General features: G+C 36.6%; 1 protein-coding gene across 3 annotated transcripts in view; it reads right to left on the reverse strand.

The window, feature by feature from the left end:
- The window catches only part of LOC134657212 (uncharacterized), a 49,153-nt gene extending 36,811 nt beyond the window's left edge, over positions 1 to 12,342 (reverse strand). For 2 of the 3 annotated variants that reach the window (XM_063512776.1, XM_063512774.1), the window contains exon 1: positions 10,820 to 12,340. In XM_063512776.1, the coding sequence (XP_063368846.1) occupies positions 10,820 to 12,061 (1,242 nt within the window). In that variant the 5' untranslated portion in view covers positions 12,062 to 12,340. Of the gene's footprint in view, positions 1 to 10,819 lie in introns of all 3 variants that reach the window. The other variant, XM_063512775.1, reaches the window with a different exon arrangement.
- Positions 12,343 to 13,119: the final 777 nt, after the last annotated feature.

The following is a 13,119-nucleotide window of genomic DNA, read 5'->3' on the forward strand; positions in this document are numbered from 1 at the left end:
TTATTTAGAAACAAACAGTCTTATAAAACATGTAGGTAAGTAAGCTAAACAGCTAGAATTTTTTATAATGTAGACCTATAGTTTCCTATATGCAAAACATACTTACACATACATACTTATACTTTTAGAGCATTTTGCTCGCTCTGATGCCTAATATTAAGTAGGACAGTATTTACCGTTTAATTTCCCCGTGTGGTCAACACATTTTGCCATATCGAAATGCAGACTGGATTCCGCGAAAGGAAGTTACGACGAAGTCGACGAAGACGGCAAAACGAAGAATGAAGTCCCCGTTCTACAATCTGACCGGGAAATCTCGCATATGCACGATGACATAATTATACGCATAAGTTGTAGAGTCTGTGGTCCGTACAATGGACACTCGTCATTTAAATAACACATTTTTAACCGACTTCAAAAAAGGAGGAGGTTATCAATTCGACCGTTTTTTATTTTGCCAAAAAAATCTTTTTTGATGATGGTTTATTGCCGACTGCACATTTTTTTCGTCAAGGCAAATCTAACAAACTCAAACTCGATAAAGTTGTCAACAATCACACAGTTCCTATCACCACCGTCGGTTATTTCCATGGTCAGATCAGCTCGATGGTAACCAGTACAGTATTCAGCCCAATCGCAAGGTGATAGGTAGTCAAAATACTTTTTCCAATTTTCGAACACAATTTACAAACATTACAAGTTAAATAGATACGCTTTAAATCTTGTGAAAAATATATTTAAAATTTTAAAAGGCTGCATTATGTACAGTCAATGTCAAAACTATGTTAACACTTGCCCCTCACCTCTTTATAATAAGGCGAAAAATGTAAACATATCTGTGACGTCGACTATACAAAGAGGCAAATTAAATAATAAAACTATCGGAATAATATTTGGAATCCTTTGTATGACCACCTTGCACTTGCCGCCATTTTCCTTCAACCATTTAAAATGTGTACGTCAGTACAATTATCCTCAAAGGTGAACTGGATGGGATGCCTTTAAGCGATAATGTCGTTCTTAACCGTCACCTGTACAGTGTTTATAAACTTTGTATGAAAGTAAATGTTGTAAGTAATTACCGTAGCAAGTTAAACCTGCTTTCAACTTTAAATACGAGTTTTAAAGAGAGTAATAAAGTTGGTTGTTAAAATTAACATTACCATTGCATTGCTACCGACAGTCATTCTTGAGAACATCATAGCGTTGCAGATTACAACAAAAAGAACACACTTTTAACTAAACGCTGTTAGTAAAACAATAGTTGGCAAAGAGAAGAAAATACACTATCACTAATGTATTTAACAATTGAGAGTTTTTTCAGTAATAAAAAAAAATGTACCACCGAAAAAAAATACAGATATACCTATTATTTTACATAGAGTAAAAGAGAGAAATCAAAGTTTATAAACTAAGGCACTTTTACGAGCCACTACTGACGAAAGTTGGAATCGGGAGGAAAAGGTTAACATGCTGATTAGCGTAATGGGGTTTTCAACTGACTGTTATTATTTACTATTTACGCTATCGTATTACTAATTAATATACCAAAATATAACAGATTGATTAACCATAGATATCTTGTTTATATTTCATTACTAAATACAGGAGAAGATACTTTGTAACACTAACACTAATTGAAAAGCAGGTGCAAAGTTTGTATTCATGAATGAGTTTTGTGCTAAGTAAAATGCATATAATTTATTATAGTGACACGTGCTTTGTCTACAAATGTCACTCATTACCTACAAGGACTTTTGACGTGATAACGTCTTATAAATCGATGAACACCGGTAGCATGCACGAAAAAGTGTTACGTTGTGGACAGATCTCCATGGTAACGTTGTGGACAGATTTCCATGGTAACGTTGTGGACACATGTCCATGGTAACGTATAAAAGTATGCAATTTTTCATCGATGTTTTCTTAATGACGTTATCACGCAAAATTATCGTCCGTAAACCGACTTTACAGACAACCATATTTTTTTAAACATATCAATTCCTTGAATTGCGCCGTAATCCCGCTGTATTTACAGATCTTTGTTCTAGCGTTTAATGATTTGACCGGCCAGTCTGTTTTGCTCTACGCGAACAGAACATCTGCGCCCACACATGCTAGCTACGGTATGGTATAATCTTTATGTGCATATCTGTCCATTCAACACGTGTTTCTTTATTTATTCAACTGACATTAGCGTGAAATTTGCGCGAAATTCTCGCGCAAATGTCATGCACTGTCTAGTTTCATGAGAGAACATTAAACGTAGGCTGTGAATTGTCTGTACGGAGCGTTAACGATTGACACGTTGGCTACGCAGCCAAGCAGGTTGGCTAACCTGTGCGCTCTGACCTATAACTTATTGAAGAGGGCACGTGTAGATTAACTTCTTGTCTGTATACATACCTATATAATAAGGGTCCTGACCGAATTTTGAACTGACAGCAGTTTTATATATTATGTACATTTGTATATTTGTAGTGCCTAATTGTTTTCCAATGTACTTTATCGGAAACGTTCGTATTTGTTATGCTACTTCAGTCAACCTCAGTACTTTTTGTAGCGAGACTGACTGAAATAGCAACAAACGTTCGTACGTTTCCGTGAAAATACGATGGAAAATAACTAATGCACTACAACTGTAAGTGTTTAGTTCTCGAGAGAGTTTAGTTTTACAAGCATTAAAAATATATATATATAGGTACATATTGTTTAAATAGTATATAGCTCGTTTAAGAATTGTTTTAATTTATTCCTTTGCCACATAAAAATAATGTCACAAATCCTCAGAATTCGGGTTTTTACGGGCCGATGGAACTTCATATCGTTGAATACTGTTTGGTGCACGCATTGCACAATCTCAAGAACCCGTTGCATCTAAATATGGCCCAATAGCAACACCAAATGCAACGAATTACGTTCTATTAACCAAGTGGGCCATATTTTCTGACAAGTTAATTTAACATACTTGTCACACTTGTGACAAGATTACCTGTTGCTACATTTCTTTAAATTCAATATCTTTAATATAAAGTTAATTCGTTTTTGAATGAGTTTTCTTTGTGGTGTAATAAAACTAACTCTTCATTCCAAGTGCTATATCAAGTATGGACTAGTATGGAGCTTATAGGAATATGTATGCATTCTTACTGCCAAGTCTGTGCAAATCTAACACGGTCCGGGTCTCTAACTTACATCTGCATTATTGCACAATCTCAAGGACCCGTTGCATCTAAATATGGCCCAATAGCAACACCAAATGCAACGAATTACGACCAATAGAAGTGGACTATATTAGTATATTACGGAACGTTGACACCACTTATCGGATCTAGGGCGCATCTGGGGCCCTATCAGAGCCATGTGTCTGTTATATACGTGTTGTATATAAATAACATATAGTTTACATGTATTTACTTATCACCCATAAATATGAAAATATCATTAAAAAAAACTTGAAACCACGCGGAGGGTTTAAAAAAAATTAGGAGTTTTAACAAGTGGTAAATGCACTATGCTGGGTGGAAAAGACTATCCGAAACTAGGGAGACCTCCAAAAACGTGAGTTATTTTTGCTAAAAAAACATTGTTTTATTCTTCCTAGGAGGTATTGAAAATTTCCGTGAAATACATTATCCCCCTTATCCATAAACGCACTACAAATCTCAATTAGCTAATAATCGTTTGTCCTTATCTGTCACTTTGACTTATGTATTTGAAAGAAAGGGGTAAAACATAATTTAACTAAATCAGGCTCGTAAAGTTTTATGAATGAGGGGGTATATCTATTAATTTTTAAAATACACCACTGTTTTATAACGCAAATGTCGCAAATAGTGTTTTTATCCTATGACGGTTATAGTATATCCTAGTCTATAATTACACCTTATTTATTTATTTATTGATAATGGGAAACAAACAGCGAAAAATAACACATACTTATAGATAATTACAATTCCGCGCGCGCGTCTGTATGTTTGTGTGTTTCTATGTTCACGATAAAGTCAAAAACTACTGAACAGATTTTCATGCAGTTTTCACCTATCAATAAAGTGATTCTTGAAGAAAGTTTTGGTGTATAATTTGTTAACCCGTGCGAAGCCGGGGCGGGTCTCCATTAGAATATGATAAAATAAAATTATAGTAACACAACATTAGTATCTTGACCCTGTACACGGTAATTTATATTTAAAGCGTTGTTATTCACTACAACTCTACCTTTTTTTATAAATCATATAATCTTCGAATAACATAAATAAATTTCATTACTGATGAGGGTCATCAAGAAAGTTCATTATACATATTTAACGTCAACGTCAGTCACCCATTCATCTTTCCACCACAAACTTTACATACATATCACGATGTCGCCACTGTCTTCTTCAAACTACAATTAAACTATAAAAAATCTGTAGTTCCTCATTCAACCACTAGTAAAAAACAAGTTGGTGATAGGATGAAAAGAACACAAATCAGCTGTTATCGCTGCCGTATCGCTAGATGAAATATGTGACGTTATCTATGAAAAGGGACCTTATTGTCGATGGCGCTTACGCCATTATTAACGATGCTCCGATAAAAATACAACGCCGCGCGACGCTGTGCGGCGTAAGCGCCATCGACAATAAGGTCCCTTTTTATAGATAATGCCCCACATGGGTGTTTAGAAGAAATTACAGTCGCCAAGTCAATGTAGTTATTAATCAGAAATAGGGTTGCCTATGACGAATTTCATATACGGATGTATATTGTATAAACAGTAAATTGATAATTTATAGAAAACTATCGACCCGTCCAGGCTTTGCACGGGTTACACATAACCTTAACATATTATATAAGTACTTAAATCTTCCTCAATAATCACTTTACACTTCGGTTGATTGCGATCATGACGACTCAATCCCTTTAGAAAATTCCGAAAAATATTTAGTAAATCTTTCTTAACGTGGCTAATAGTTCTTGCCACTTTTCTTAAGTACGATTACGGAGGCCAAATACTTATAAGGTGCGATTTCGTAGGCGTGATTAATTACGTACTAACATAACAAGGTATTCGACATTGAACACGTGATATCATATGTCCAGGGCCATATGTACACTCTACTAGTGTTATTCATAAACGTTGGCCAAATATAACAAATCGTTGATAATACAATACAATACAATACAAATACCTACTCTTTATTGCACACCTCAATAAAGGAAGACAATACAAAAGAAAATAGAAATACAAGCAGAGGTAAACAACAGGCGATCGCTAAAAAGCGAATCGTTAAAAGATAATCGTTTGTCCCTATCCGTCATTTTGACATTTCTATTTGTTGGAAAGAGACCATTTAATAAAAGTGTGTAGGAGGTTGCTAAATTTTTGACCAAGGGGATAAGTGCGCACGACTTACAAGTACGGACTTATGTTTATTTGTGAGCATAGGTGAACTAAGTTAAGAATAGGTTTGACTGATATTTTTACTGAGGCAGAAATATTAGTTAGGTATGCAATTCAATTCCTACTTACGATTCTTAAAAGAACATAAGTAAAGCTAAATTAAAAATTACTTTATTCAAGAACGCTTTATCCTACCATAGTATTTTTGACATAGCTTGGGTACGGTGACAGGCTGACAGCTGTCATCTCCATACAATTTTGCGTTATAATATAAGGTTAAAATTGAGAGATGACAGCTGTCACCATACCCATGCTAAGTGAAAAATATTATAGACACGTTTCAAATGATTACTGGATTCTTCATTAATTAATAAGTAAGTCTTAATTAATTAACAAGTTCTGAATTAATTACGTACCTACTAAGTGCCGATGCCAATTATTAAAGTAATTGTATACAAAACGAGAGGTTATTGGACACGATTAACATCCCTAATCACCTTGCTTATTACCGTATAGTTTTGAACTGATTAGCAATGTTAATGGAAAAGAAAACCGTATATTTACATGGACACACTTCGTCGGTTATGTTAAAAAAACTAGCGTGTCATTCCGAACGGTTGCAGGATCGGAGACGACCAGTATGAAACAGGTTGGTTTGGCTGGTCAAGAAAGATACAATTAATGATAATTTAATAGTTAAGGGGCCCACTGATTAACAGTCCGCCAGACTATATCGGCCTGTCAGTTAGAACTAAAGGGCGACAGTTCTGAACAACTGACAGGCCGATATCATCCGGCGGACTGGTAATCAGTGAGCCCCTTAAAAATTGTCTACTCTATTAATAGCTTTTAAAATTCACAGAAATGTGGCATACAATCAGAAATATTAAGAGCTACAATAAAATGAGATAATTCCGTAAATATTACCATGACGTACTTGACGTAGTAACATAGAGGTATCATCCGAGGAAAGTCTCAAAGAGTATAGTTTATAGTGTTTTGCCGGTTCTATAGGTCATTTTACACTGGTACGCTGGTTACGCTCGCATGCGCGCGCAGCCTACCCGCGACCTGGAGCGCACGCGCCGTATTTGCAATGAGCTTTTTGCGGCGCCCGCGATATAGCTCGGAGTTACGTAATAATAGTGTAAAGTACAGTACCCCTGCGCCAGGGGTCGGCAAACTATCCAGACTGTTTAAAATAAAATTCCTAAAACTTAAAAAAAGACTGATTTTTAGTAATTTACTTAATATAGTTGGTCAAACCAATTTGTCAGTAAATAAGAACCAAAAAAACTATACTCATCCTTTTCTCTTAGGTGCTAGTACTAGTGTAAGACAAAGATAGTATGATTCCCTCTGTCTATGTTTGAAATGAGACAGTCTCCGAATAGATAGGTACCTGAACTGAAAATCCAATGTAATTAAGTCTTTTTACTAATTTTGAATGTGTTTCCCACCTATGATACCTACTTGAAAAACGCGTCTGTTAGTTCAAAATCGTGTCATCGTTCTTAATAAACTCAAGGAACTATTTATACACGTAAGAATATCCTCAATAAATTATCAATTTTAGGTTAACATTGCAACACTTGCGGCGTTGGTCAACTGTTTCCACATTTCCTCAGAAAGGAGGGTAATGTTCGCGTGTAATGTTTGAATTTAGTAATTGCAACTAGGCATGTAGTTAGTGATAGCATCAGTGTATTATTTAGGCACTATATGAATACATAAACAGATTATTTCCCGTCCGTTTACTAACTTGTTTTGTAACTTAGACTTCCAAAGAATTTAAAAAATTGTATTAGTTGGTAAGGTCAAATAAGGTTCGGTAGCTAACTTCCAAAATATCATACTTTTATAAAAGTGTTAATATGCACCTAACATACAAACTGGGGCCCATTTCTCTAACGATATTAGTCTAATATTATTAGTGTGTTGTCATGGCAACCCATACGATTTGACAGTTCGTGGACTAATAATATTAGTCTAATACCGTTCGAGAAATGGGCCCCTGAAATAATGTTTCATGAACTATGTATTAATCTATTTTTAGGTAGGTTGTATTATAGTATTTTATGCAACCGTTGTTTAAGAGGGGTCAAAAAAGGCGAGTGGCGTGAGTAACAATTTGAGGCGAAGCTGAAAATTGTTAATAAAGACGCCACGAGTATTTTTTGACTCAGTTAAACAACGTTGCATACAATACTTTTTCTACGACCAAGCACTTACTTTGAAAAAAAAAATGTAAATTTAACAAATATTTTTCATTCAACAAAAATAATACTTTATACAAGTGGAATCATATAGGACATATATGTAGGTAAACAAACCAAAAGTATACAGCTAAGATACGCGTGCAGCCACGATACCTTCATATTCGTACGCGATCCGGCCCCCGCGCTCCGCGCCCCACGGCCGGTTGGTCAGCGACACCTTCTTGTAACTAATGAGGCCCTGGTACTTGCTCTTAGTTAAATTACAATTTTGGACAGTTTTTTTCTCGATTTTGGCCACAGTAGCCTATGGAGACTAACAAGCAACGCTAAGCGGTGTTCGTAGTCTATGGATCTTGCTATATTACGGGGTGTCACATGCGCTTTTCCGACTTCTGAAGCAATTTTATTGTTTCTACTATAGAACTTAATCAATATTTTGTAAATTGGCAGCAATGCACTTAGTACTCATCTGTCAGAGATGACAATTAAAATTAGGTTGGCAACACTGTATTTCTTTCAATATTTTTTAAGTGGTCATTACACGAAGTATCGTAAAATCGCCAAAAAGATACTGCGTGTATGCACAAATACTTTTTTTGGGGAATAGACTAAAGACTTGTCTTGACAACTATAACATAGGGGTTTAAAGGTGTGTGTACGACCTTTTAAATGACAAATAAAAGTACGGGAGTAGAAAAAGGTATTTAAAGTTTAAGCTTTAATAATAATAACCGAAAAACTAAATACAGTCAAAAAAGATAAAAACTAAATGCTTTTATTAACTAGGACTATCATTTAAAAAAGGATGAAAGTATGTTTTTATTTATTCTACTCCTAACACACTTCGCTAGCTAATAAATGTTAAAAAACCTTTAGTTTTAAAATATGGTAATAGTAATAACAATAACAACATATAATATAAACCGGTTAAAGATGCGGTAATGACAGTAAATCTGTTCGTAATGATAACTTTCACGCCTGGAACCAAATGGACGTAAGTACTTTTATATTTCTTACATGGTTATGTTGTATTTAACCATTTATTTTAAACAACTATACCCAATTAGCAATGTGTAGTTCTTTCGATTGACTTATTTGGCAATAAAGTGCACTAGTGCGTAAAACTCAATGTTTCATACTTCTGCTTGTATTCATTATAATTTTAGTCCCTAATTAAGATTATTAAGCTCACGGGGAATTGCAATTTTCCAGCACAGTCACCTTCAATAATAGGTATTTTACAAGCACGCAATGATAATTATATTAAATAATTATGATACGTATTAAGTACTTTAAGATTAAACTTGCTTATACTCAATTTAAGTTAGAACTTAAAAAAAAACTCTAAATTATTGCTAGTGTTCCTAGAAAAATGGGCGTATTAAAAAACACTATGGCCAAATGACCGACGTGTCTAACAGCAAATATTTTTAAATATGCCGCCTTTGTTTTGTGTAATGATAACTGCATATAATAATATGTTTTAATGTTCCAGATCATTAATAAGTTATACAAAGATTCAGTGGTATTCTGCGGTTAAATAAACTACTTCTACGTAATTGATGATGCGAAGAACTGTAAAGTAGGTCATATTTTCTGTTGAGTAACTTTTACATTATTTTAAGCTCGTGCTATTGTAACCTCATTAAATATGAATATGAAATAAAAAATGTTGGCTGTATATTGTTTCCTTTGCCACTTATAAAGTCATGGGTGAATGAACATAGACAAAAACTCGGATTAAAAAGTTTCATTGCGGCTGTGTGAGTAATTTATGTGAATAGATATTTGCCTTCCTGTTAAAAAGGAAACTCACATTAAAAACAATATTTATTGATACAATTGTAAAAGGATATTGCCTAAAAATACTTAAAATTGCACGTTAGGTAATTTTTAAAAAAACCTTATAAGTAATTTACTCGTATAAATGAAGCTACAATGTAAATTTCCATTTTAATGTTTTATAAAGAGTAACTGATTTGACTTCATTTTACGGACACTGTCCAGTTAAATAGGTATTCGAAAAACTTAATCGCAATAATCGCATATTATGGATTCTCAGAACAGTTTGAATTCCGTTCTAAAAAACCCAGACGGCTATCCGTTATGTCATTTTTATTGAATATCTCTCTGTCTAAACAGGAATATATGACCTAATTTAAGGATATTGGGCGTTGGCCGTTGCATTCAGCCATTCATAATCATAATCTGCTACCTAGTTTAAAATAACACGAGTATTAAGTCTTTTAAGGCGATAACTGTTTATCTTGAGTACACAATTATTAAATTGTCATGAGGAATGAGTAGAATTCACGTGGTATTTACTATCCAGACAGAGACACCTAAATCAATTTAAAAGTCATTTCAATTCGGTCACTTGAGCGCATGAATAGGAGTTACAAAGTTAAATTTAGAACGAAATTATGAATGGAACGAAATGGCGCCGTAAAAGAGCTTTCTGTTTCAAAGACGTGTGAATAAAATTATAGAGGAAGCGATAATGTTTATGATTGAGAGGCCATCACTAGTTCCTGTGTCTATGGTTGACATTGGCGTTTTCGCGCCAAAATGAAACGTCAGAACGTGCGAGGAAACTTTTTAAATTTCAATATGCGTGTTGTTTCCGATGCAAATAATGCAAATTGATTTTGATTCCAGTTAGTAGTTTGATTTGTTATGCCAATGTCGTAATGCTGGCAAGTTATCAGGCAGTAGGTAAGTCAGGATGCAAACTTTGTAGACGATGGTTTGATGTTATAAAAAAAAAAACTGGATAAAAAAAACTTTGTGTAATTTGAATCAGCGTGGATTTTTTTTTTCTAATAGGTATTTTTTCTAGTAACGTTAATACACTTATTAGGCACATTGTGGTTTACTGAGTTTTTATAATTTATACTCGTAATAAAGTTGCAATTTATGTTCGCTATTCACTTTTGCGGCTGATGGTATTTTGTTTGCATTTATTTAGCATTCGTCGTAATATTATTGTTTGTGTTATTATGATTACAGAGACCTTACTGCCGTTCTCAATTAGTCATTGTTTCCGTTTAATTAAAACTAAATTGCTCACTTTTAACGCTAACCGGGATCAATTTATTTAACGAAACTAATGACACACACAACAGGAAACGCTGTACATATAAGAGGTGTAGACGCAACCAGCCTTATATACAATAATTAATTCAACACGCATTGCAATGATCTAACCACTTACCTCATCTTCTTCGTCTTCGTTGTAATATGGGTCCAGTAGCAAAACGTTTCTCCAGTAGAGGACGTCTGCGGTGACCGCATAGGCGTCATTGTCTGTTAAGTTCGCGTACACAGGACTGTCTCTACCGACTCCTTCGGAGCTCGCACTGATGGAACAGCTCTCAACTTCAACACTGCCGCCACAAGAGCACCCCTCGTCCGTAAAACTGTATCCGTACTCGATCTCCTCGTAAATGTTCTCGTCGGTGGTAATCGCGTCTCGCACCGGCTCGTAGCCACCGTCGTCAGGCTTGTCCGGCGTCATGGCGTCGACTGCGCACCTGTCTCCCACCTCGTGCAGCGCGTACACCGAGTATTGCGTCGGCGTGAAGTCACTGGCCGTATCGAAAGACAATCGCGATATAGTCGCGTGGTTCTGCGATAACACCCTTCGTAAAATCTCATCGGAGTTATGGAAGCCAGTGGACTGGGACCAGACGGTAGCGTACCTGTCTTTAGAGTCGTCTGCGTCGCTGCATTCTTTATAACTCCAACAAGTACTCTCAGAATCGCTATCACTGTCTCGTTTAACCCCATTGTTTACACTAGTCTTTAGTTCCATATTGTCATAATAAGATGAACTAGACGATGGTGTTTTTAACCTAGACCGCCTCGGCGGGACGGGCGTGCCTTCACCTTGGTAAAAAATATTGTTTACAACATTCACTTTCTCACACTTAGCCGGCGTGCTAGTAACGAAAGAGACGTCAGATAAAGTCGACTCACAGTCGCTACACTCGTCGCCGTTTTCCTTGGCCTTGGCTACACTGTTTTCTTTCACTGTAACATCACAGTTTTCACTCGGCGCACTTATTTGAACCGGAGTCACTTCAAAACCGTTTCCCACTTCCTTCACTTCGAAACCGTTTTCGAATCCTTCCAAACACTCGTCAAAAATATTCAAAATGCTTAGAGACACTTCCTGTTCCTCTGGACCTAAAATCTTCTGATATTCGTCTAATTTATAGATCTCTTTTCCTAACTGCGAGAGTATTTCATCGAACGCGCTATCCGGTGTTGTAGTTGTAGTGGAATCCGAGTCTTCCGAGTCCGATAAATCCGTTTTCACTGTCACTAAAGGGTCGTATTCTTCCGTAGAATCGCGTATAGTTGTTAGCCAAGCGATTATTGGTTGTGCCGTGCTGTCGGCACGTAGTATTGTCGCGACGGCGTTCGGAATCCAACTCGCGGCCTGACACGCCATCCTGCATTGATAACCGCTTAATGATTCACTGTTTGTTTACTTATTTCCAGTAACCGTGTGCTTCGCTCGCAGTTACGAGCGACTCTGTCTTTTGAGACATTTGCACCCGTTATCGGACCGAACGAAACCGCAGAGATCTCTGACCTTACTGATTAGTTATTTTTGCACGAGTTTTTATCTCGAAAACACTAAGATTGGCACAATTTTTAACATTTAAATTTAATTACTATTTATCACGAAACTTTTTAACAACCATTAACATTTAAAAAACAAAACGCATTAAAAATAAAAAAAAGGAAACCATAAACAATTTCCAAACGTTTCCCGCCTTCCCGTTCGCGGGTTTTCGTTCAAAAATCGAACGAGGCGTCCGCGCGCGCCGCGGCCGGTGCGATAGTGCTGCAATTAATTCAGAGTCCATGATGTGAGTCGAGTCTGTGTTGACCGATATTCTACGTTATTTCCGACTCGATCCCGCTCGATCTGAAACGGTGTTTCATCCCTATAATTACTCCGCTCATACGCCGTTGTTTGTTGGGGAGTGGCGTGGCGTAACCGCACTAAAAACTAAAAGCAAATGCAGTAGATAAATGAAGCAGATCGGCGCCACGTTACCTACATGCACACAGATAGCCAATCATGCAATGCAACAGACGAGACCACCGTGGCTGATTCGTTTAATGATTGTTTAAATCGAGTTTGGTTTGGCTTTTTTACCACGGGCGTAAATTTATGCGTGTTTCAGCCACGTTTGAGCAGTAGTTTTCAGATCTAACTCAACTCCAGCCTAGACACCAGCCGGCCTAGCCAAGCTGACAATCGCTATCGCGTCGACAATGAAACGCTTTGTGTCTGTCTATCACTCTTCCATATTAGTGCGACAGTGACAGTCGCGTTTCGATAGCTACGGAGCGTAAGCGATTGGCACGTTGGCTACGCGGCCAGGTTAGGGTCTCCCCATACTTATCGACGCGGATTCGGCGAAAGCCGATAGTAAACAGCATAAACAGGTAAGGTTCGGTTCGGCTCCGTTCGGCCGTCGACGGCCGACGCGTCGG

Source organism: Cydia amplana, chromosome 19, assembly GCF_948474715.1.
Source record: "Cydia amplana chromosome 19, ilCydAmpl1.1, whole genome shotgun sequence".
In the NCBI taxonomy this organism is placed as follows: domain Eukaryota; kingdom Metazoa; phylum Arthropoda; class Insecta; order Lepidoptera; family Tortricidae; genus Cydia; species Cydia amplana.